The 27,220-nt window shown below is 36.5% G+C and overlaps 1 protein-coding gene across 4 annotated transcripts in view; it reads left to right on the plus strand.

The window, feature by feature from the left end:
- Positions 1-27,220, plus strand: part of COBLL1 (cordon-bleu WH2 repeat protein like 1) — a 179,284-nt gene that overhangs the window by 132,168 nt on the left and 19,896 nt on the right. For 3 of the 4 annotated variants that reach the window (XM_020990839.2, XM_078146993.1, XM_078146992.1), the window contains 6 exons: positions 25-261; positions 9,140-9,293; positions 9,763-9,837; positions 13,359-13,478; positions 19,679-19,913; positions 21,253-21,338. In XM_020990839.2, the coding sequence (XP_020846498.1) occupies positions 25-261; positions 9,140-9,293; positions 9,763-9,837; positions 13,359-13,478; positions 19,679-19,913; positions 21,253-21,338 (907 nt within the window). The remainder of the gene's footprint in view (positions 1-24; positions 262-9,139; positions 9,294-9,762; positions 9,838-13,358; positions 13,479-19,678; positions 19,914-21,252; positions 21,339-27,220) is intronic. The other variant, XM_078146994.1, reaches the window with a different exon arrangement.

Consider the following 27,220-nt stretch of genomic DNA (forward strand, 5'->3'; position numbering starts at 1 on the left):
CTCCACCTTTTTATTTTTCATAAGACTTCAAGTGCTCCAGCAACTCCATTGATAAGTAAACCTCGGCCAACTTTTACGAGATCAAATACTATCTCTAAACCATATATTTCAAATACACTGCCATCTGACGTACCAAAAAAGAGGAGGGCTCCCTTGCCTCCAATGCCAACCTCTCAGAGCGCCCCACAGGATCTTGTACATACTCAGACAAGACCAGCTTCCTGTGTAGTGAAGTCTGTTAGTGTGGATGAAACAAATAAGGTGAGTTATTGTTCCTGTTATATGTTTTTAAACTATTCTTTCTTCTTCAGTTACTAATAGACTTGAGAAGGGAAGATTTTGCTGCTGGGGAAGGGAGAGTGTCAGGTAATGTTACTAGGAATTCGGTCTATATAAAGTTATATATGTTATATAGTTTTATATAAAGTTTTATTATTGTATGATTATATATTTTATATAAAGGGTTTTTTTTACTAAAAGGAGAAATATGTGATTAATGATTCAGAAATTTTCACTTTGAAGAAAATAAATGATTTATTAATGTGAGTTACTAGAAAGTATTGATAAGGTACTAAGGCTTAGGTAATGACTTTGTCCTAACACTTGGATCCATGCTTGTTCACACGGTACCCATGAGGCTCTTATGTTGGGAAGTCCTTCACTACTGTTAAATGACCTATGTACAAAGTTTTATGGCATTCATCATCAGATAAACCCTTGTCCTAAATGACTTTATTAGCTTCCTACTGGGTTCATGGTAGCATCCTAGGTATTATACAGAAATTACACTAAAAAAAATGTGAACATGAGGAAATAAATGCTTGAGTTTGTGATTAAAAAGGAAGGAAAGTAACTGGAACCAAATAGTTATTGCTTTGTTCAGTCATTTTTCAGTAGTGTCTGCCTCTTCATGACCTCCTTTGAGGTTTTCTTGGCAAAGGTACTGGAGTGGTTTGCCATTTCCTTCTCCAATGGATTCAGTGGAGTTTATGAAGTTAATTAGCGTCTGTCAGTATCACAATTGAATATTGGTAATAGAAGATGTTCTTTTCATGAAACTATGATCACTTTCATTTAAAATTCTTCTAAATGAAAATAATTCTCTCAAACCTTACTCCTTTCCCCTCAACTTCCTTCAGCCCCCACCCCCACCCCTGCCCCAGTCAGTGGTATTATCATTTCGTCAGCTAACGATCTCACAGGCACTTCTTACTACACTTTCTCTTCTCTCTTGCCTTCAGGGACTCCATACGTTCCTGATTCTTCTTTTTGTAATTATTCCTTCTCGTTCCTTCACTGGTTACTTGTCCTCATCCTCTAACTCTTTCGAATATTGATTTGAATACTTCTCCATGACTCTGGCTGTGATACCCTTCCCTTTTCTATCTATCCTCTCTGTTTGGGTATTCTTATTCACTCCCATCACTAAGCGCATGAGCAGCTAAGGACATTTCTACCCCTGCTGTTCATCCAACAACTGGGTGGGGCATAACTTTGTATCATTCTCATCATACAGCATGTTGTTTTGCACAAAGAAAAAGCTTAATAAATGTTTGTTGAGTGAATGTGTATGTCTTGGCTCCTCTACTAGGTGATTAATTCCTTCAAGTAAGGATCTTTGGTTATACTGTGTGTCTGCGTGTGTGTGTGTGTGTGTGTGTGTGTGTGTGTATGTGTATATATGTATATGTATACACACACACACACACATATTTATTTAATCCCCCAGGGAATTGAGCATAGTGCTATACATATAATAGATATTTAATAGATACTTGTTGAATGAATTATGTCATGATTATCACACAGTCATGATATACAAAGGGAGGGGGGAGTGACTTTGCTTTCAAGCCTTCCATTTGTACTTAATTTATACGTTTACATACATATTTAATGTATCTAATATGAATACAGGTGAACCACATGTGGCAATGCATAAATATCTAATCGGGGATAAGACTGCAGTTTCCACCTTTGCAGAGAACAGAAGGAGTGGGAGTGGGGTAGGAAGGATCTAGGATTGCTTATCTCTGGGCAATCCCTTCTTCACTCTTCTCTCTCCAAGAGGTATATTGGACTAGAATTATATGTATCTATCACACGTCAAATATGTGTAGTCTAATGGTGTGATAAGATGTTTAGGGTGGAAAAAAAAAGAGCTGCTTTTCTCTGCCTTCTTTCGGAGGGGAGAAGATGGAAGGGAAAAAGCATTTTTAAAGGCCCGCTATGTCCCATGTACTGCACCGTTTGCTTTATAATTGTTTATCTCATTTGATGCTTACTACAACCTTGTAAGGTAGGTTTAAACACGTCAGGTTAATTTTTAGCAAAGGATCAAAGCAGATGTTGCCAGTGTATATCTAATCTCTGCATACCTGTATTTCTTGTTGGTTTTGACTCAAAAATTAAAATGATCATTTAAATGAATTAAACAGCTAGAATGCTGAAAGAGATAAAATGTGACAGAGCATCCGGTTTATTTTGCTTATCTGTCTATGAAGATTCTTGCTAAGTAAGCTGTTTATTCTCAAGAGAACATTTCTTTTTTGTGAGTGAAAATAAACCACAAGAGAGCGCTGTTTAACAAAGGTATACTTTGTTTTTTCTGGGTTTCATTTTTCTTTTTAAATGAGAAGAAAGCATACTTTAATAAAGGAGATGAGAAATGTTGAACCACTGTATAACCTAAATTTTTTTGGAAATAATGTAACTTAATATTAATATAACTTAATAATTTTATGTATTTATCTAAGTATTTGTAGCAGAGAAAAATAGATTAGCAACTGAAGATAGCTGATATCTAATTATGGTCAGCAAGTTATTTGAAATTGTGATAGCTGTCTTTATTTTGGGCCATCAGGTTGCATATTAATATTTTCTAGTAGGCTGTGATGGATTAATGGACACATAAATGGTATTTCAATATATGTTGTCTGCCTCAGGAAACAGGCTTTTCAGGTGGAGTTAAAGATCTACAAAATACCATTCCTCCTCCTCCAACCCCCAAAATGGCCATCCATACTTTCTCTTGTCTGTCTGTCTGCGTTTAGTAAGTTAAACACACTCCTTTTCAGTCAGTACTGTATCATCTAAATTACTCATAATACTAATAATTATAATAATAAAGTTTAGAAATTACACTGTGTCTATTCTCATTTGAGCCTCATAGCGGACTTCAGAGGTAGTTGCTATATGTCATCCATCCTACAGATAGGAAAGTGAAGCTGAGACATGTCCAAGGTCACAAAACCAGCAGAAACTGGACTTGAATCTATGTCTTCCTGATGATGAAGTAAGCTCTCTATCCATTATACCATTTTCCTCTCTGATACGATAACATATTTCAGTCATCTGAAAGATACATCAGGCTTAGCCCATTATACCAATTCACATATAAAAATACTTATTCACACCTGATTTGTTTATTTTTTTTTATTCAGCCAAAACATTTTATGATTCTTCTGTTCTTTATGGGTCAGCCCCCACTGTTTTCACAAAGGAAAAAAGAATGAAAAATGTTTATTTCATGCTTTATTTGAGTATCAGTAATTGCCTTTTAAAACAGGATTGGCAAACTGAGGACCCTGAAAAGGCCTCTTTGAGCTTAAATATTATGGCTCTCATGGGAATATACACTGGAAAGGCTACTGGTCTTCTAAGCTAATTTTATTTTATTTATTTTATATTTTTTTTTGTGAGGTGGTTGGGGTTAAGTGACTTGCCCGGGGTCACACGGCTAGTGTTAAGGGTCTTGTGTGAGGCCGGATTGGAACTCAGGTCTTCCTGACTCCAGGCCTGATGCTCTATCCACTTCGCCACCCAGCTGCCCATTCTAAGCTAATTTTAGCAGATGATTAAATAGTTTCCAAAGAATTGCTGAAGGGGGAAAATATTTTCTTTTCCCAAAATTTTTCTTTAAAATTTCCATCTAAAATTCATTTTTTGTCCAAAAATAAGACTGAGTTTGGAGTGAGGTGGTGGCAAAGACTGCATTTTTCTTCCATAAAATATTAGGTCATTGGGAAAAAAAAAAGGGAACTTTTTAATCAACTCAAGTACTTCTGTTCTCCTTTCCTTAGTGTTTTAGACTAGGTATTAATTTCCAGTTTAAACATGGGCCTGTTTATATTTCTGAACAAAATTTCAGTGAATGAAAAGGGGGACACAGAATGGCGTAATGAAAAAAAAAACTAGTGAATTTGGATTAAACAATGACTGCCATGTGCAAGTGACCTTGACTTAGACTTCTATGGAAGTCTTTCCCAATCTCCTTTAATTTGAGGGCTTTCCTCTGTTGTTTATTTCCAAGTTATCCTACATATAGCTTGTTTGTACGTAGTTATTTGCATGTTGTGTCCCCCATTAGACTGTGAGTTCTGTGAAAGCTAGAACTGCTTTTTGCCCTTCTTTGTATCCCCAGTGCTTAGCATAGTGCCTGGTACATAGTAGGTGCTTAATAAATGTTTATTTTCTGACAGTAATTGAGTTATCTGTAATAATTAGCTTGAACTTATTTTTTTATGAGTAAATCTTAAGTTATTTTTTATTTATTTTGGCCCCACCCCTACCCCCATCCTCCATTTTACAATGAGAGAACAGAGACTCAGAGAGTTGTTACTTACCTAAGGTTATACAGTAAATGACAGATTTGAAACAAAACATCCTGATTCTAAAACCAGTGCTGTTCCCATTATATCACACTGATAGTTTGTTCTATTTAGTTTAAATCTAAGTAGACTTAACTGAGTCAAGGGGGGAAAAAAATCTCATTAAGCTTATGTAAATCTAACATTCTTGTTTCTTTCGTGTCCAGATATGGTTGGGGGCTAAGACTTTATATGATGCATAGCATTGGAACTGATTCTAATTTCTAATTTTAATTAAGTACTTTCCCCAAAGAGGTAGTGCATCTTCTTATCTAGATGAAAATAGCTCCTTTTGTCCATAATCTTTATCCAAAGGCTAATGATCCAAATACCCCACTTATATTGCTGCCTTTAATTTGTCCTCCTTAAGACTGTCTCCCAGTTGACTGCTGGATTTCATGGTTGGAGGAAGTATAGTTAAACTGTAGTCATTACTCATCACCTGAAACCTAGTTAATGACATGTCACCGCAGGCTAACTCAGACTCCTTTCTGACAACCATGTCCCTCCCTCCCCCTGAGGTAAGCTCAAGTGTGATTGTGCCTTTTATGAATGTCTTTTCTGACCACATCACTGCTTTAGTGATGAACATTCTCTCCCTTTCATGCCATACCTTCTCAGTAGCGATAAAATTACCCGGAAAAAATAAGGTTATAAAACCTTTACTGTAGCCTACCATGCATGCTGATTTTACCACTCCCCTCCCAGTTGCCATCCCACAGGCTAAGCAACCACTCAAGCCTGTTTTAACAAATGTACAGAATAAATTCTATCTTAATGTAGGACTGAAACCTGTCTCTTGATGGAGACACTAAATCCTACATATATAGAAAAATAAATATCCTGAACAAATATGTCAGCTTATTCTAACGTGGGATTGTTGCAGAGGTATAGGTGGATAAATGTGGCTATGGTATTTGACAAGGTCAGAATTCTGCTGTCATTGAGTTTTTGAATTGTGGAAAGATCATCAGAAGAGATTTGTTGGGTCTATTTATGCCAATTCTACTCCTTCATATTACTCTGTGTGAAGCAGTCTGCTTAATTAAGGCATAAACAAAAAGTCCTTTGAAGATGACCTCCAGGTCTAACTCTCAAGCAGATATTACTCCTGAAGAAATGAATGTCATGGCTGGGTTTTATCAGGTAATAGAAAAGACAAGTGACAATGATGGAGAAACTGACATCAGTGACCAGGAGAAAAACACATTTTTATCACTGATCAGCCAAAGAAGGAAGAGTCCTTCATTATGGAACCTTAGAGTAATAATAACTAGCATTTATATAGCTCTTTAAAGTTTGCAAAGTACTTTATAAATATTATCTTATTTTATCTTTACAACAACTCTGAAGCTAGGTACTATTATTATCTCTATCTTACATATGGGGAAACTGAAGCAAAGAGATTAAATGACTTGGCCAAGGTCACACAACTAGTTATTGAGGCTAGATTTGAACTCAGGTCTTCCTGACTCTGGGCTTAATGTTCTGTGCACTATGGCACCATATAGCTGTGCCACTATTAGCATGAGGAAGGCTATGTGAATCCACAGTATTAGTGAACCTCTGAATAGTAACGTGCTTCATAATACTATTTTTTTTGTGGATCCCCTGAAATAAGGAGTTGATACCAATTGAAACAGTGCCTTGATTCAGCAGTCCTACTAGAAGTCATACTCAAGAGTAGTTAAAGACAGAGGGGTCCGTTATATACCAAAATATACATAGCTACAATTCTACATAGTAGAACATATCTACAGAGTAGATACCCATCAATTTGAAAATGACTGAAAAATCTGATCACATATAAATATCATGAAATATTATTGCTCATTGAGATATTATGAATACAGGATCAGAGAGATGTATATGAACTGATGTAGAGTCAAGTAAGCAGAACCAAGAGAATAATGTATGTGCCTGCAGCAACGTAAATGAAAACATCACTAAAGGAAATCGAGCTCTGAGCAAATGGCAAGTTGAAGGCCCTAGAAAACAGATGGTGGAACATGCCTCCTGCCTCATGGCAACAAGTCAGGAGACTGGTAGTGAAGAATATGGGATTAGAATCTCTGTTAGATGTTTGTGCCCCATTGTTCTTTTTCACAAGAGTGGTTTAGTCTGGAATAGAGGAGTGGGGGGGAAATGGCGTAAAGACAAATGACATCAACTTTAAAAGTAGTTTTCAAATGCCATGTACATGAATACCTTTAATAAGTAGAAGACTGTAGTTGAATATAAAGAATGATAACAAGAGTGTATTTAGAAATCTTTTTTTTTTTGTGGGTCTTCAGAAATAAAGTGAACTGTTTACTAAATAGTGTTTTTGCAATTAATTTCATTGATGGTATTGCAAATTTGAGTATTTTTGACCCATCACAATGCTGTTTCTCAGTTCTCCTTCTTGACCTCTCTGCAGGTTTTGATATTGTTGATCACCCTCTTCTCTCTAGGTCTTTGGAACACCGTTTCTCCTAGTTCTCCTCTGACCATTCCTTCTCTTGTCTTCTTTTTTGGATCCTCATCCAGGTCATACCATTTAACCATAAATGTCCCATTTGGTTCTGTCCTGGGCCCTCTCCTCTTCTCCCTCTGTATTACTTCACTTGGTGATCTCATCTGTTCCCAAGCATTTAATTACCATCTCTAAGCTAATAATTCTGAAATCTACCTGTCCTGCTGACTCCCGGTCTCACATCTCCCACTGCTTTTCAGATATCTGAAACTCAGCATGTCAGAAACTGAACTTATTATATTTCCCCTAAACTCTTCCTACCTCCTACCTTCTCTATTACTCTAGAGGGCAACACCATCTTCTCCTTCCCTCAGGCTGACAACTTTGTTGTCATCCTGACTTCTCACTCTCTCTCACCCACCATATCAGTCTGTTGCCAAGGTCTATGATTTCACCTTTGCAGCATCTCTCAGGTACGTTTCCTTCTCTTCTCTTATATACTGCCATTGTTCCAGTGCAGGCCTTCATCCCTCATGCCTGAACTGGGGGGTGTACCCACCTCAAGACCCTCCCCATTCTAGTTTATCCTCTATTCAGCCACCAAAATGATTTCTGAAGGCACAGGCCTGCCCATGTCAAACCCTTAGTCAGGAAACTGAGTGGATCCCTATTGTCTGCAGGATAAACTATAAAATCCTTTGTTTGGTGTTCAAAGCCACTTTAAAACCTACCTGCTCCCCTTCACCACCACCTTTCTGGTCTCCTTACATATTGCTCCCCACAACATGTACTGATACTAATGTCCTTGTGTTTCTCAAACAAGACAGTCCATCTCAGCTCTGGGCATTTTCTGTGACTGTTCCATACCTGGAATGCTCTCCCTTATCTCCACCTACTGGCTTCCCTAGCTTCCTTCAAGTCCCAACTGAAATTCCATTGTCCATAGGATACCTTTCCCAACCCTTCCTTTTGTGCCTTCCCTCTAGTATTTCCTACTTCTCCTGTATATAGATTGTACGTACATATTTATTTGCTTGTTGTCTCCCCCATTAGATTGTAAACTCCTTGAGGACAGGCACTGTCTTTTGCCTTTTTTGTATCCCCAGTGCTTAGCACAATGTCTAGCACATGGTAGCTTTTAAGAAATGTTTATTGACTGACCAGTACTCGGTCTCAGTGTTTTCCCTCCCTTATTTTTTCTGAAGAACTTAATTATACATTCACAGGATCACAGTTTTTTGGAAGAGATCATAGAAGTCATCTACTCCCACTTACATTTTATTGTTAAATTTGCCCATGTAGCTAGCGGAAGAACTGAGACTTGGAACCAGGTCCTCTGACTTTAAACCTGATGTTCTTTCCATTGCACTATGCTGATTTAATTGTTAGCCTAGACTAGGAGTACTTAACCTAGGATCCATGGACTGTATTTCCCCTTTTCTCTCATCCTGGGGTTTGTAAACTTCTTTATCTGTTGTCATTGTTGTAATTTTTCAATACTTTGGTAACTTTCATATAATTGGTTTCCTTTGCAATCTTATGAATTGTGTGCGTTTAAAGACCCCATAAGGAGTCCATAGCTTTCATTTCCAAAGGGCTCCATGACACAATAATGGGTAAGAACTCCTATTCTAGCCTTTCTCTCTTTACTTTTGGTTAACATAGATTTGGTTTATGTAAATTAATATTACACTTAAACTGAAAATTAGCTGCCAAATATCATTATAACTAGCATTTATGTAGCACTTAAAGGTTTACGGAGAGCTATACATAAGCTATTTCATTTGATCCTCACAACTCTTGGATATAGGTGCTGTTTTTTCCCCCATTTTACTAATGAGGAAACTAAACCTAAAAGAGGTTAATTGACCTACACAGGGTCAAGTAGCTCATGACCCTGTAGCTTATAAATTCTGAGGCTAAATTTGAACTAAGGTCTTGACTTGAGGTTCGGTGCTCTATCCATTGTTCCCTGTAGCTGCCTCATAAACTATTATTAGATAACAAGCTAGTGTGTTATTTGTTTTACTTTTTTTAGGACCATTCTGGAGCAGGCATAGTGAGAACAGGATCTCTGCAGCTCAGCCACACGTCCTCAGCTAATTCATCTTTGAGAAGGACGAAACGCAAAGCACCCTCTCCGCCTTCTAAAGTACCTCCAGATCAAAGTTATGAGGCCAGTGATGTGACAGGTAGTGATATGAATTTTTCCATTAGCAATGTTTGCATATTTTGTTTTTTAATTAGCCCATAGAAATCATACCAAAATAACATTTAAGCTAGACCTTTATGTTAAATAATTTTCATATTTATCTCTTAAAATTTGTTCTCTAAAAATGTTTTTTTTTCTTAAACAAGAAAAGTCAAAGTAATAAAACCTGGTGGGAGAAAATATGCAGAGAATTTTTCTATTAAAAATGCATATGGGAACCAGATTATAAATTTACTGTTCATTTCACAAAAGTACTGATATTCTGATATGTGGTAAACTAAAAAGAAATGGAAATTCAAACTTAATTTGAAGGTCATGGAGCTGGCTAATAACATAACTATTCACACACACACTTTTAGATAATAGAATGCCAAGGAATTAATTAGAAAATTTATTTTCTTTGTACATATGATATTTTTGTGATAAAAATTATTTTCTCTTTGTTTTAGCACTGAAATCAGTAGATGCAATTCTAAAAGAAAGTATTCCAGAAGCAAATCCTCCTGAAGTATCATCTGATTCAGGTAGTTTATACCCTATAAACTTGGGGGTTCTTGAAAATAGGAATTATGTGTGATGGGCTAAAGTACATAAAAAGTAAAAGCCATGTAGTAAAAGTAGTGGGGATTATTATGAGAAACTATGTGGCATAATAGATTCGAAGCTAATCTCTGAAAAAGAAAGGACTGGCTTCAAGTCTGAAGAACAAAATTATATAGTTTGGGATTCCTTTTAAAGGCCCATAATGGGAAATGACTAGCTTTTGTAATGATAAAAGCTATATAAAGCACTTTCAGAGCTCTGAGGTATTATTATTATTTGTCATTATTATTAATAGAGCATAAATCTTAACCTCTTAGGGCCCTAGACACCTAAGAATATAAGTTGTAGAGGAGATGCCAGTCTGCATTGGTAGAGGGAGTTTCAATACCTGGGAGTTCCTATGCCAATGAAACCGATTGACCCCCATCAACCTATCCTTAAAGCTGATAGATCTCCTAATTTTGTTATTGGGCTGTTGGGGGGGTTAATTTTTTTTGGTACAGATTTGAGGAAGCTTTGTACCTCTTCCGTATGGGTTTTTTTTTTTGTTGTTTGTGTCTATGTTTGTTTTGGCGAGTTGAGGTTAACTTGCCCAGGGTCACATAGCTAGTAAGTGTCAAGTGTCTGAGGCTGGATTTGAACTCTAGGCCCAGTGCTCTATCCACTACACATCCAGCTGCCCCAGTCATAAGGGGTTTCTTAAACAGTATACTCATCCTTGAACATCTTGTTTTTTACATATGACACAATGGGGTTGGTTAACATTATTCACCCACCCCCTTCTAACTGACACAGGGTGATTTGTAAAGTACTTGGGCTTCCCAAAAAGTAAAGTTATGAAGGTTTGAAGTAATGTTTCTTTATGCCATTTTGGTAGTTGGAAATTCAGAATTTGGTTATCAAATCCATTCATAAAGAACAGGGTTACAACATAAACCTCAGCAAAAAGAAAAGGAACGAAGGAAGAAAAGAAAAATGTTTCCAAAAGAGTGGGTGGTCTTTTTATTCAATAACAATCCAGTAACATAATTTGAAGTTTTATTAACATATCTACAAACCTATTTGATCTATAAATGTTTTCATGAGCAGCAGTTAAACATCCATTAACATCAAGAATAGCAATATATTTACTTGATTTTTAGAGTTACTGATTTGTAGAAAATGAATCTAACACATTGGGAATAAAATGGGGTGGTTCTAGTAGCACGTTTATATCTTAGGGGTAGTGTGAAGATGTGATTTCCCTGGTGTAGGGGCTTCCCTGGAAAGGAACCTTCCTCTTCTAATGCGGACAGGCCTTCTCTGAAATTTAAAGTGTGTGAGAGTTACCTAGAACATTAAAGGTTAGATGACTTGCCCAGAGTCACAGTCAGTATGTGTGAAAGATAGGTAGCAAAGTAGATAGTGCCGCTGGGTCTGGAGTTGGGAAGACTTGCGTCCAAATAAGAGCTCAGACACTTACTAGCAGTGTGACCCTGGCGTCAGTGTCCTCATCTGTATAGTGGATAATATCTAAGGATCAAATGAGGTAATAATTAAGTGCTTAACATAGTTTCTGGCATATAGTAGCATTATAAAAATATTGGCTGTTGTTGTTGATGTTGTTGTTATTAAGGTGGCATTTGAACCCACATCTTCGTAGTTTCAGAGATGGCTTTCTACCCAGCACACAGTGCTGCCTCTGTTATTTAAACATTGTCTCAATGAAAAGATGTGTTTGAGAATAGCACCTTAGACTAATATGGAAATATGTTTTGCGTGACTACACATGTATAAACTATATCAGATCACTTGCCTTCTCAGTGAGGGATGAGGGGAAGGAGAGGGAAAATTTGGAACTCAAAAATTTTTTAAATGAATGTTAAAAATTGTTTTTTTATGTAATTGAAAAAATAAAATATTTTAAAAATAAAAAATAGAATGGCATTATAACAGCTATAGTAATGCTGTAATACATAATCATAAATATGGAAGGAAAATATTGCTATACTTTCAAACATTATTTTTCTTGAATGATATTATTCTATATTTGAAAGCTTTTGCAGGATTTCTGTATTCACTTCCTGTAAAAGAAAAATTATTTTTATCAGTGAATTTGTGAATAATGAAAGCACTGGACTGAGTGTCTGGGGACTAGAATTCTAGCTTTGCTGCTTTGTGGCTTCAGACAAGTCATTTCACTGTTAAGGACTTTACGTTTCTTCTATGTAAAATGTGGGAATTGGACTAGATCAGAGATGTGAAATATACAGCCTGAATGTGACCTACTACAGTCCTGAATACAGGAACCAGATTAAAGTGTAATTGGGAGATATTTAGCAAAATAAAAATACAATTAAATATAGATATTAATATATAGTTTTTTTAAGTTAGTATGTGGACCATGGCATCCTTATGGATGGTTTAGTGGTTCCTGTTTCTGTTTGAGTTTGACACCACAGGATTATCCAATCCTGAGGTGCTTTGGTCATGGAAAGGGCAATGAATTTGATGTCAGAAGAATGATGTTCTAATTCCAGTTCTGCTACTTGCTTACCTCTGTGACCTTGGGCAAGTCACTTAACTAATTTAGGCCTCACTTTCCTCATCTGTCATTCTAAGGGATTGCACCCATTGACCTCTAAGGCCCCTTCCAGTTGTAAACATATGAACCTATACAGTCAAGCTCCTTCTGACTCTAAAATTCTGATCACTGATGCTACTGCTATGTAAAGTAAATAGCAGTTATATGCTTGATGTGCTTTGTTTCTGTCTTTGCCAAACTATCTAGCACTATTCTGTGGACCTAATGGGAGATAATTAAGTATTGTAACATATACTTTAGGGCAGCTGGGTGGCACAGTGGGTAGAGTGCTGGGCCTAGAGTCAACAAGACCCATATTCATCAGTTCAAATCTGGCCTTAAACACTTACTAACTATGTGACCCTGGGCAAGTCACTTAACACTGTTTGCCTCAGTTTCCTCATCTGTAAAGTAAGCTGGAGAAGGAAATGGCAAACCAGTATGTTTGCCAAGAAAACCTCAAATAGGGTCACAAAGAGTCAGATATGACTGAAATGACTGAACAAGAACAACAAAATACACACTTTTAAGACTGGTCATCATGTATTTCATATGGGGAAATTTAAGATTAGCCTGCTGTATTTTTCTCTGTCTCTTTTGTGGAAAAGAATCCCAAAGCTCTTTGCAGATTCTATGCCAGATTCGTGTTCTACAAAGGAGACGTCTTCAAGAAAATAAAATATTGAATACTGTGCTGCGTGCTCATTTCAACCACAAAAATGAAGTGAAAAGAAAAGAAAAAGCATTTGGAGAGGGCATATGCATTATTCTGATTTTAACATTTGCTTGCTCTCACTGACCCCATTCACCTTTTCTTTTGTCCCAATCTCCCCTCATTTTATCTACATGTGTTTGGAATCAATCTTGTTTTAAGTGGCTTCTTAATTTTTATTAACATTTAATCTAAGGGCTCTCACTCATGAACTACTTCCTTAACAGATGCTTCACTTTGCTTTGAGCTACCTGGTCATGAACGGAGTACTGTCCTGATGCTGGCAGATGATGAGCCTTATTCTGATTGTGCCGAAACACCTGAGTTAACCATGACATCACTGAAATGTAGGTGGCGGGAGCTGGTTTCCTTAGGCTGCTTTGCTTAAAATAACATCTATCAAATGCTTCCACTTGCCGACTTTTGTTTCTTTTAAAATTCTTATAAAAGGGCTGTCCCTTATAGAAATGATGCTCCTTGCTTTCATTTGTAATGTTATTCAGGTTTTAGACTTTCTTGATTTTTCTTCCATTCAGACTTGCTTTCAACTTCATAGATGGAGATGGCCGTCTAAGATGAATGAAATTCGTGGATCTGAATTTCTAACTTCCCTTCTGTGCTTAATTTTTGGGCTTACTTTTGTACTTTTTCCTGTTTGATGACATTTGTAACTTTCATTTCTATAGGATATTGTATTCAAGAATTTGCCTTATCTTACTACATCCTTACTAATCCTAGCCCTGAATTTATTCCCCTAGACTTTGACTGCCTGTTGATTTTCTTTTAAGTTAATTACTGGGATGTTTTTGTAACAGATATAAAAAAAAATCACTTTTGCTTAGTTATGCAAATTTTTTATTAAATATTTTCAGTGTTTAAGAATACTACTAAAAATCATGTAAAATGCTTCAGTGAAGTCCCTAGTAAGCAGTTTTTGCATGAATTTATACCTTTAACAAATATATTCTTTGAAAGTATAAAAAGCTTTACGGATGGAATGACATTGATTATAATCATAGAATTTTAAAACATTTTAGAAGCCACCTAGTTCAACATTCTAGCCAATAAAAGAACTCAGGATATTTAATAATATATCTTTTTTTTTTTACTTTTGGTGAGGTAATCAGGGTTAAGTGACTTGCCCAGGGTCTCACAGCTAGTGAGTATCAAGTGTCTAAGGCTGGATTTGAATTCAGGTCCTCCTGACTCCAAGGCCAGAGATTTATCCACTGTGCCACCTACCTGCCCCAAGATATTTAGATTAGAGAAGGGAACATTCAGGGACAGATATGAGAGCTATCTGAGGAACTATCACTTATTAGAGGAATTAGTGACAAAAAGGCAGATTTAAGTCTCTGATGTCAAGAAAAGCTTCCTAGTGAGTAGAACTATCCCCAAAAATAATGTATTTAAGAAATTAATTATTTGAAAGATGACTGTTTCAGGAGGTAGTAGGTTCCCCCTCCCCGGAGGGCGGGGCTTCAGGTATAAGCTAGATGTGTACTAATGTGTTATGTTGTAGAGGGAACTCTTTTTCAAAGGTCAGTTGGACTACAGTCCTAAAATTGTTTCCCAACCTTAAATTCTGTGATTTTTTTTCTGTGACCCCAGCTATTTAGCTTCATTATTCTTGGGGGGTTTTTTTGTGTGTGTGTGTGTTTTGTTTTTGTATGTAGGTCTGAAATTTGGTCTACAATATTTATTAAACAACCAACCTTGATATTTTCAGATCTGTGGAAATTTGTATTGGCCAAATTGCAAATGTTCTTTTTGAACAAAGGGAATATAATGGAACTGATTTTTTTTAAGTCATCACAATTTGAAAAAATACTTTTCAAAATTGCCTTACAAACCATGAAAGTGCTATATAAATGTCAGCTAGTATTATCATTAGAACAAGAATGGTTCTTGACTTCAAAAAATACTTAAATCATCTCAGGGTACATCTCCAGTTAGTGAAGAAAAATTTAACCCCCTGATAATAATTTGAATCAGAGGTTTTTTAATCTCTCAGATCTTCATAATTTAATCCACTGAGCCTAGTTCTCCTAGTGAGTGCATTTTGCCTAGAAGTAAGGTTGCTTCATCAGAAATCTGGGTTATCAGGATTGGACATTAAAATTTTTCACAAATGATAACTTCAGCAGCTTGAAAAAGTTGATTTATTTTCTAAACCACCTTTAGAGTGTAGAAGAGTCTGATTGTTAGCATGCCCTCAGTAATATCGTAGGTCAAATTAGGACAATAAGTCAAAGAACATTTATTAAGCATTTGTGTGCTGTTCTAAGAACTCAGGCTATAAATGCAAAGAATCAATATTTATTACTGTCAAGTAGCTTACATTGTAAGGGGGAGTAGATAATTACGTAACTAGACAGATAGATAGTCTGAGTGTATAACTATATACAGAATAAATATGTTGAGAATAAATACAAGGTAATTTGGAAGGGAAGGCTCTTGCAGTTGACTAGGAGAGTCAGGAGAGGCTTCATGTAGAAAGTTATATTCGAACATTTTCTTGAAGGAATTGAAAGATTCTGTGAGGCAGGTGAGGAAGAAGTGCTTTTCAAGCATGGTCAATGGCCAGTGGAAAGGCATGTACAGAGACGTGGAACTGTATGGTAAGAAGATCTCAGGAAATCTCAGGATCTCAGTATTGTACAGTGAAGCTGGAAAAATAGATTAGTGTGCAAGGTTGTGAAGGGATCCAAAAGCTAAACAGATAAGTTTCTATTTTTTCCTAGAGGCAAGAGGGGGCCACTGGAGGTTGAAGAGGAGTGGGATGTTCAGATCTTAGCTTAAGGAAAATCGCTTTGGCAGCTATGTATTGAATGGACTTGAGTAGAGAGAGACAAGTCAGGAAAACCAAATAGCAAGCTGTTACAATAATCTGGGCCCAAGTGGATGAGGGCCTTAATTAAGGTAGTAGTTATGTGAGTAGAGAGAAGGGGTTGGATACCAGAGATGTGGAGCTAGAGATGGAAGTTGATTATCAAAGATAATTCAGAGATTCCACACCTGGGAGACTGGAAGAATGGAAATGGAGAAGTTTGAAAGAGAAAAACACTTTTACAGTACTTGCTACATCAATCAGTTGAGCATTTGTTGAGCATCTATTGTGCTAAGTATTTGGAATATGAAGACAAAAGTGAAACAGTCCATGCATTCGGGAAGCTTGTCAGAGAAGACAACATGTACATATGTGAGTATAGATAAAGTAAGTTGGATGGGGGAAGAGTAACAACAGGGATTAGAATCAAGAAATGGCTCCTGTAGGTTGTTGTATTCTAGCTAAGCTTTGAAGAGAGGCTAGGGATTTTAGGAGAGACAGGAGTGCATTCTAGGCAAGGGAGATGGCCAGACTGGACATGAGATTTGTGCGTGAAGAACACCAAAAAGACCAGTTTCTCTAGACTATAGAGTACATGAATTAGTGCAAATAAGCATTTTATTTTGTTTATTTATTTTTTATGATGGTGACTTCATGTCTTCTGGTAAAACTGTACTCTGATATCTTACCTTGCTGAGGAAGAGACTCTAGGTTATCAAAGGCAATGGTAACACAGCTCAAGCCCTGCCCTGTCCTAGGAAGCTGAAAGTCTATGATGTGGTATCAGACTAGTCTTGATTATAGATGGTGTGCCTGGCTCCTGACTGCAGAGTGATGGATTTTTATAGCCACAGCATTCCTCAATCTGCTACTTTGTTAATGTTTTTTCAAAATACTTACCATTTTATATTAAAATGTCATTTAGCAAAAAGGAAACAGGTATGTTTTTGAAAGCCTCACTTGAACTCAATTTTTGTTGTCTTTGAGTGCTTTTCCTTCCCAACCCCTCTTAATTCTAGTGCCTTCCCTCCGTTAACTACTCCCTATGTATCCTGTATATAGCTTGCTTTGTATATATTTGTTTGTATGTTGTCTCCCCCATTAGAGTATAAGCTCCTTGAGGGCAGGGACTATTTTTTGCCTTTTTTGTATCCCCAGCACTTAATAAATGTTTATTGATTGATTGAACCTGAATAGTATTATCTTATGAAAAATACAATAATAAACTTTTGTCCCATATATTTTTATATGTGAAAAGCTTAACTATTTCAGCTTTAAAATTCAGGCTTAATCTATAGCTAGTTTCCTGTGCTGTATGTGAAAGAATAAATGAGGAAAATCTTTTTTTAATAATATTGACAGCTGATATACTTTGTAGTTCAAAAGTGCTTACATAGTACATGCATTTCATTTTATTATAAAAGTGATCCTGTAAAGCAGGTAATGCAAATATCACCAGGCCTATATTACTGATGAGGAAGCAGCTTTAAAGGATTTTATGCAAACATACTCAATCTTTGATTGGATTTTTCGGTTGTATTGTTTTCCATCACACCGAATCATAGACTCACTCACCTTCATATTGTTATTTCTTGTTCTGTTACTTCCTCCTTCCCTTCTCCTCCTCCACTACCCCTAGGAAAACTGTAGTCAAATCATCACTACCATTGCCTTTGGATAAGGTGTATTAATGTACCCACCCTATCATTCTACAAACCAACTTTGTGACTCCTTTCCCTATCCACCACTCCCCAGTACTTGGCATGTGGTTAGTTTTTAATAAATGCTTTTCATTCACTCATTTATTTAGATCTGTAGTATCATGAAATTAAAATTTTAATAGTCAACTCTTTGTTTTCTAACGTAGGAGATCAATATCAGATTCAACAGAAAAGTCCAACTTCGCTTCAGCTTTCCACTTTCACCTCTTTTCCCAATTAGTTTTAACAGAGTTGTAAAGACCCAGCTTTTCCTGTGTCCTTTTGGCTTACCTGTCACCAGTGGAGATGCTGAGGTGCAACAAAGAAAGGAAAAGGAACAGAGAGAAGAAGAAGGAAAATTAAGCTTATTCACTTTATGCTAGGAAGAATTAAGAATTGACTGTCTTAGTCTTTGGCATTAGCTTAAGTCGTCATACGAATTTGCATGTATTCAGAATGTTCTTAATAAATGTATAAATTATTTGATTCTCTAAAATAAATTACTTAAATATTAAGGAATATTCTTACTATCTTGTTTCAGGTATTAAATTTACCCAGTTTTGATATTTCAAGGATATAATTTAATTGAACGTACTTCAAAATTTAATTTTATGGGATTAAGTTTTGTTTTTAAAAATAAAATGTTGCTTAAAAATTTTTAAAGATGTATAATTAGTTCTTTGAAGCGTGTTATTTATATTATGAAAAGTATTTGTTTTAAATAGTTTCTTAACTGTTAAAAAACCGATGGTCTTTTCAGTCTTCCTATTCTGACTTCTGTAGCTTTTGACACTGGTAACTACTTTTCTTCTTCAATTATTTTTCATCACTTATTGTCCACGATACTGTTCTCATTCCCCTATCTTGAATGTTCGTTCTTTCTCTCCTTGCTGGATCATCATTCATCATATGCTTCCTTAGTATTGGGGACCCCTAGGGATTTGGACCTGGGTCTTCTCTTCCCTAACTTTCCTCCAGTGATCTCATCTGTTCCCGTGAATTCAAGTATGTGCTCTGTCAAATGACTTCAGTGTTCAGCCTTAACCTCTCTCCCAAATGTCAATCCTACATTCTTAGCTACTTCTACATGGCATATAAAATTTCCTATACAAAACATTATTTTTAACCTAAAACCCACTCTTTCTGCCATTTTACCAAACTTTATTCTTTCTTTTGAAGGCCTCACCACCCACACAGCCACTCAGTTTCATAATCTCATAGTTATCCTCCACTCTTCTCTCTTATTTATCCCCATAGTATTGATTCTACCTCCACAACATCTTTTGCATCCTTACTCTTCTCCCTACTGACATGTTGTAGCCTCTTAACTGGATTCCTTTCTTCCTGTCTGTTCGAATCTCTAATCTGTTCCTCACACAACAGCCAAACTAATTTTCCTTAAGTCTGACCATGTCACTTTCCTTGTTAAAAACTTTCAATCACTTCTTCATTCCCTCCAGAATAATATACGAACTCCTCAGCCTATCATCTAAGGCCTTTCTTTACCTGCTGCTAGCTACCTTTCCAGCATTATTTCCTATACCTCTCTTACCCCCTCTACAACCCAATCAAACTAGGGTCCATCTTTTACTTCTCTTGTCACTGGCTTTCCTACATGCCTTGAATACATTCTTTCCTCATCACTGTCTCTCAGAATCCTAGCTTTTTTTGAAGGATAACTTAGGTGTTACTTCCTCTAGTCTAACCAGTCTGTGCTGTCTCTCTCTTCCTCTGCAAATTGGATTGTATTACACTTACTTTTCTGTATGTTGTATTATCAACTAACCTTAAGTAGAATATAAGTACCTTGGGGGCAGGAACTACTGTTTTCTTTGTTTTTCTGATGGCCTAGCATAGAGATTTGCATATAGAATAGATGCTTCATAAGTGATGGTGGGGGGCTAGTTATTGAGTCAGATTTATAAAAAGCCTAATGAAGCTTATTTTTTAAAAAATTACATTCTCAGCATAATTATGTAGGTTAAATGTTTTACTAGTTATGACCATATTGTTGCAGCTGGAATTAGCTCTGAGTACAGCCTTGAAGAAATAGATGAAAAAGAAGAATTGAATGTTCTCCATAAGGAAGAAAGTGAAAGTGTTTCTTCAAAGTCACAAAAAAATTCTTTTATATCTATGGATGTAACAAAGAATGAAAAAGAAGATACTACATCAGAACTTGGCATTGTTACTAGAGAGTGCCCAGAAAGCTCTAAGGAAGAAAAACAAGAAAATAGAAACACAGATGGAAAGTAAGTAACCTAGATACTGCAAATGTTGTTGGTGGTTTATTTTATGGATACCAGGCTTCTGAAATCTAGATTCAATATTTAAAATACAAATATCGTCCAAATAGCCAGCTTACTGGTTTAAAACTTTTATCATTCTGATGAAAATATTTATTAAAAGCCTCTAAATGATGGGGTACTCTGGTGGGAAAGGTACAAACCAGAACCAGAATCTAAAGCACTTGCCATCTTGGCGCTTTATAGTTTAAAATGTGACTGTAATTTGCATCTGGGCTGCTGGGTAGCACAGTGAATAGAGTGCTGGGCCTGGAGTCAGGAATACTCATCTTCCTGGGTTCAGATACATTCTCAGATATTTACTAGCTGTATGAGTCTGGGCAAGTCACTTAACCTTGTTTGCTTCAGTTTCCTCATCTACAAAATGAATTAGAGAAGGAAATGGCAAACCACTCCAATATCTTTGCCAAAAAAAACCCCTCAAAACTAATTGGGGTCACAAACAGTCGGACATGACTGAAAAATGGCTGAAGGACTGAAGTTGCTTCTGACTCTTGAGAGGTGCTTGGTGATCATCTATCCATTTTGTCAAAATGAAATTCTCTGTTTGAATATCTCAAGGCATTCCGGTATTAAAGGCCAGCAGAGCTTAGTGATAGAGATATTGTGACCAGGCAAGCCATTAAATTACAAAAACTTTCTCAAAAGGAGAATTTAAGCTCTTGTAGCACCTCCTTCTTAAGTAAAGGAATTAGTAGTAGCAATACATTCCCCTTTGCCTTAGCATACAAACTATGGTGTGAAAATGTTCCTAGTGCCTTGTCAGTAAAGTGCAATGCAAAACAAATTCTGTGCCAATTTAGGAGGGTTATTATAACCTGTTTTAGGATTTCTTCCTCTGGACAAAACTGTTCTGTGAGAGAACAAACAGAACCAAAGACTTGGACTTTTTGAGCTGGAAGGAAACTTAAAAGATCCATGAAGACAATTCATTTCCCATAATATGTGCCTGACCTTGCCAGATTCAAGTTTGATTCTTTCAGTCTCTCCCCCTTCAGTTTAACTGAGTTGGAAAATTGTCCAGTATACTAAGCTCTTTACTTCCTGATCTCTATTGGTACTTGCATCTGAAATATAATGTTTCATAGCAGCATTTCCTCCCAGTTGTATTTTGTTTTATCAAGCTATTACATTTCCAGTATTTGGCAGAAACAGATGATTATTTTAGTCCATCTGTCTTCAGTATACATTGCCAATTTTCTTGTTCTTTGGGAGTCTGTGTGCACGTGCACTTGGGAGCATGTTATTGATATCAGCATACAATATATATTACTATATTTTACAGAAAACTACAGAATGGTACAAGTAGTAAAGACGCAGTAACCAAAAATGGAAGAAACTCCAAAATACTGGACCAAAATAAGAATAATGGTGAGTTATTCCAACTAATTCTTATGTCAAATAGTGTTTTAATCCTAAAAAGTATCTAAAGTAGCTATTTTGTCTACTGGTTTATAATCAGTCACAATAAGAAACATTCAATTGTCTATGCTGCTCTTAAATATCATCTCTATTTTCATTGTCATTATGCTAATATAAACTTTTTATTGCTTCCTACTATTATTACTGTAGCAATCTTTTAACTGGCCTTCTCAAATCTAGTCTCTGCTCACTCCAGTCTATCTCACTCACTCCATTTGACCTCCATATCCTTGCCAAATAAATACTTCTAAAAGAGTCCTTTTGTCATGTCTCATCACTCCCTTGCTCAGAAGTCATCGGTGGCTCCCATTTCTTATTTCATTATGTCTAAATTCCTCCAGTTGGCAATTAGACTGTGAGCTCCTTGTGAACAGGGATTGTTTTTGTTTTGTTTTGTTGGCTTTCTTTATATCACCTATGCTTATGCTTATTAAATGCTTTGTGACATGATTTCAAACTCTTTTATAATCTGCCTTTGCTCATACTTAGCCCTTACATGGTATCTACTTCAAAGCTCAGTTTTAAATTCTGTTTCCTCAATGAAACTTCATGTATTTCCTATGATCTCTGTATTGTTTCAGGTATTTTACCGCTGTTACTTCAATTTGATTGTAATCATCATCTTGATGGTAGAGGTCGTCTGTCTTCTGAATGACCTATCACATGTAACAGTGCTGGGCATTTGGTGGGTGCTCAGTCAATACATATTGATACTGACTGGTTTTCAAAAAAGAGATTCCTTATAAATACAATAATTATTGTAAGATATTCCTCCTGGTGTTCTAAATTACTTCAACTCTTCCTAGAGCCATGATTTTGTCCCTGTGGCTAGTACTTTGACTGATGCAGATCAAATCCCCCATGTCTTAGTATACATATTTTATGAGCTGATTTGACCAAAATATCAATTACGTAGTAGCCAACAAATGGTGATGTGTCTCTGAAAATGTAACCAGACTGGTTATCCAAATATAGGCTTATATTCTAGTGCCAAGCTCAAACTTAAAACCTGTAGAATCTACTAGGATTAGTTCTCCATTGGCATAACTTTGAAAAATCTACCTTTGTGCCACAATTAAGACAGTGAAGTTGAACTTTAGAAATAGTTTCTGAGTTAACAAGGGGAAAGGAAACTTACATATTCTTGTAATCCAGATTGCTTTGTTAAGCTATGATAGCTGAATCAAGCTTATTGGGAAAAGAATATAGTCATCTATCAACTATTGAGATTAATGGAGAAGGTTACGAATCATTAAAAACAGCAAAGAGTGATGCATGTAGGTTTGGTTTTAGGTATGCATAAGACGTGTTTGACCTGTTAATTACAGAGAAACTGCCTGAATACCTGATTCAGGAACTGAAATAATAATTTGCAGTTTCCTTGTCCTATTTTTTTTTCTGCTTCAACATAATCCATAATGCAAGTAGATCCATCTACCCACTTCTCCCTTTTCCTTCTATTTTTCTGACATCTCTGATTTCTCTTAGAAGATCAACAAGCATTTATTAAAACACCTACTTTTTGTCAGGCACTGTGCAATGTGTATGTGTGTTTATGTGTGTATACAACCTTAAGTACTTACTAACTGTGTGACCCTAGACAAGTGACAATATGTGTAAAGCATTCATCACAGTGCCTTGCAAATAGGCACTTAATATATCCTTTCTTCCTTCCTAAGTCACCTGGAGAACAGGAAAAGGGCACAGAACAGAGCTTTGAGATGTGTCCGTGGTTAGGAAGCATAATATAGATAGCCCAACAAAAAAATCCTGAGGGGTCAAAAGGGAGGAGGAGAAACAGAAAGTATCACAAAAACCCTGAGAGATGAGTACTAAGTAGAGAATATGGTGAACAGTGTCAAGTGCTTTGAGGTCAAGAAAAATGAGGAATGAGAAGAGACCATTATATTTGCCAAAAACAAAAGCATTAATAACTTTCTGATATTGAGCCGTTTCTCAGTGCCAAGACTTTATTTTCCAAATCTTCAATAACAGTGGCTGTTGGCAGCTAGATGGCACCGTGGATAGAGTGTTGGGCCCAAAGTCAAGAATAAGTAGTTCAAATCTGGCTTCAGACACTCACTAGCTGTGTGACCCAGGGCAAGTGACTTATCCTCTTTGTCTCAGTTTCTTCATCTGTAAAATGGGGATAATAATAACACCTATGTCCTAGGGCTGCTATGATGATCAACTGAGATAGTTATAAAGTGCATAGCATAGTGCTTATCTCATAGTAAGCATTTTATAAATGTTAACTGTTGATGATGGTGGTCATGATGATGATGATGATGATGATGGAGGTGGCGGTAGCATGCACAGAAAGGTTCCAGTCAGGAGCTGGTGTAGAGACAAGACTGATGGTCTAGGGGCAGAGTGGGATGTGTGGTTCCATTTCCCTTCCCAATAGTGACAGTTAGTGAGCAGTTGGTGTTGGTGGTAGCAAAGAAAGTGAGCCCTTTCTCAATATTAATTACTTGGCTTGCTAATGACTCCAGAGCCTGGGCTGGAAGCAACGCCAGTAGTCTTGGGGTGGAGGGTTCTGCTATTCCCAAGGCTTTAGGTTTCTTTGGCTACCTACATTAGAACCTGAGGGAAGAGGGGTAGTGCAGATGGGAGTGGTGGTTTGACTTGTCCTGCATGTGCTGCCTCCTATTTGTTCCTTGGGGTCCCCAACTGCTTAATTAAATGGACTTGCTTGCCTGCCTCTAGGTGGCAGTTCATTGGCATTTGATAAATATAGCTGGAGTGATGTTTCACTGGCTGACCACTATTGGCTACATATGTGTGAAAATAAAATTGAAAATTGAATGTATAATAAAAGCAATGGCAAGTATTTTACCAATAGAAAACTATTAAAACTGTTTATGCCTGGTACTTTTAAGTCATGAGTCTTACAGATTGAAACGACTTTGGAGATCACCTAGTCACACCCCTTTCACTTAAAGGTGGGGAAAATGGGATTCTGGAGAGTTCAGTTCAGGGATAGGGAACCTGTGGCCACAAGGCCACGTGTGGCCTTCTAGGTCCTTGGGTGCAACCTTTTGACTGAATCTAAGTTTTACAGAACAAATCCTTTTATTAAGGGAATTTGTTCTGTGAAGTTTGGATTCAGTCAAAAGGCTGAACTTGAGGACCTAGAGGGCCATATGTGGCCTTGACACCTCATGTTTCCCACCCCTAGTTTAGTTACTTGTCCAAAGTCATGTGAGAGGTGGTAATAGAAGAGCACAGGTTTAACTCTTGACTCTAAATATGGGATTCTTTCCACCACAGCACACTGGTTTATCCCACATCCTTTCGGAAGTCACATGTCAAAAGCTAGTTACCACTTTTCAAAATCAAAATTAATCTAGCTATATTTACTAAGTTATTTCAGGATTGTGACAGTTTTGTTATATATGACATAATTGTAAGAGTCCCAGTACATGCATAAAATCTATACTTTGAAATTGCCTTCAATTATGTCTGCATAAATTGACTAGGTATTGTAATGAGACATTTTCAAATCTTTTTTTAAAAAAACCAATACATAACTGTTATCTTTAAACTAGTCAGTTATTCATTCTTTCCTCTCATCTTCCCTCGGCTCCCTCAGCTGCAACACACACACTCATAATCACTTCATTCTCATGAAATCATTATCATTTAATCAAATGTTCTGAATCTCACTAGCTAGGGACTAATAGAGGAATACAAAGCCAGCTTCTCCCTTTACTGGTTAGTCATAGAAGATGACTTAGCTATTAGCTTCTTTTAAATTCATTTGAATTTTATGAGTTATGCTAAGTCAGAGAAAGCCCATGTTTCTTTCAGGTTGACAGGTTATGGTTAAGACAAAAGAAATCTTTGTCTGACAGTAGTTCGAAAATGGTGTCTTGTCCAAGGCTATTGATGTTAATAATGGAGGTACAGATGTACCTTCCAAAGAAATCATGATGAACAAAAAAAGTGATGAAATAGATAAATCGGTGATTAATTATTCCTTTAAAAAAGAGTCTTTGCCTTGAAAAAGTGTTTACCAGTCAAGTTAAAAGTTGGATCTGAATTATTTTTTTTTCCATATGCTTTTGAGTTGAAAATTTTTTCTCCCTTTTTCTCCCCCCCCCAGACGGCATACAATCTGACATAGGCTTTACATTTACGTACCCATTAAATATATTTTCACATTAGTGAAGTTGTAAGTAAAAATTAAAAACAATAGGAGGAACCATCAGAAAGATGAAACAAAACTCAACTGAAGGTAAAAATAAGTGAAAGCGATTCGACTTCCATAGTTCTTTCTTTGGATGTGGACAGCATTTTCCATCCCGAGGCCTCTGGAGATGTCTTAGATCCTCATAATGGTGAGCAGGGTTCAGTTTAACATTCTTAGTCATTGCATAACGTGGCTGCTATTGTATACAAAGTCCTCTTGGTTCTGCTCACTTCACTCAGCATCAGACCATATAAGTCTTCCCAGGTTTTTCTGAAGTCAGCCTGTTCATCATTTCTTATAGAAAATAGTATTCCGTTACATTCATATACCACAACTTGCTCGGCCATTCCCCAATTGATGGGCATCCTCTCAATTTCCAATTCTTTGCCACCACAAAAAGAGCTGCTATGAATATTTTTGTACGTGTGGGTCCTTTTCCCATTTGTTTGATCTCTTTGGGATATAGCCTTAGAAGTGCTATTGCTGGATCAAAGGGTATGCACATTTTTGTAGCCCTGGAACTGAATTTTTTAAATGTTGATAAACTTTCTTTCAGAACTCATACAGTTTATTAAGTGGGATATAGATCTACTCTTCATTCTCTAAGCATGACAAACTTGAAAAAGCAAGAGGAATTTGATTGTTATTTCTTGAGGGTTTTGGTTTATGTTCATTTCATATCTTTTTAAAAATATATTTTTATTTACTTCATTAAGTATTTCTCAATTACATGTAAAATTTTTTAACATTCATTTTTTAAAATTTTAAGTTCCAAATTTTCTTCCTCCACCATGCCCCTACCCCACCCATCGAGAAGACAAGCAATATTATCTCCATTATACATGTGAAATCATGCAAACATATTTCTGTATTAGCTATGTTGCAAAAGAAAATACATACACAAAAAGACAAAAAAAAAGTTTAAAAAGTATGCTTCAATTTGAATTTAGAGTTCATCAGTTCTCTCTCTGAAGATAGATAGGATTTTTCCTTATGGGTTCTTTGGAAGTGTCTTGGGTCATTGTCTAGATCAGAGGAGCTAAGTCTTTTACAGTTGATTTTCCTTATAATATTGCTGTGACTATACACAGTGTTCTGGTTCTGCTCACTTTACTCTTATTCAGTTTGCATAAGTCTTCCCAAGTTTTTCTGAAACCAAATTGCTTGATATTTCTTATAGCATAATAGTATTCCATCACAATCATATACCACAACTTGTTTGGTCATTTCACAATTGATGGACATCTCATCAGATTCCAATTTTTTACTATCACAAAAACTGCCATAAATAGATCATTTTCCCTTTTCTTTATCTCTTTGAGATACAGGGGCATACATCGTTTCACAGCCCTTTAGTTTTAGTTCTAAATTGATCTTTAGAATGGGTGAACCAATTCACAGTTCTACTAACAGTGCATTAGCATTCCAATTTTTCCATGTTCCTTCAACATTTGTCATTTTCCATTTCTGTTGTGTTAGCCAATCTGATAGGTGTGAGGTGGTATCTCAGAGTTGTTTTAATTTGCGTTTCTCTACTCAGGGCAGGTAAATGGCACAGTGGCTAGAGTGCCAGCCCTGGAATCAGAAGTACCTGAGTTCAAATCTGGCCTCAGACACTTACTGGCTGTGTGACCCT

This window comes from Phascolarctos cinereus, unplaced genomic scaffold (genome assembly GCF_003287225.1).
Source record: "Phascolarctos cinereus isolate Bilbo 61053 unplaced genomic scaffold, phaCin_HiC Scaffold_726;HRSCAF=1367, whole genome shotgun sequence".
Taxonomy (NCBI): Eukaryota; Metazoa; Chordata; class Mammalia; order Diprotodontia; family Phascolarctidae; genus Phascolarctos; species Phascolarctos cinereus.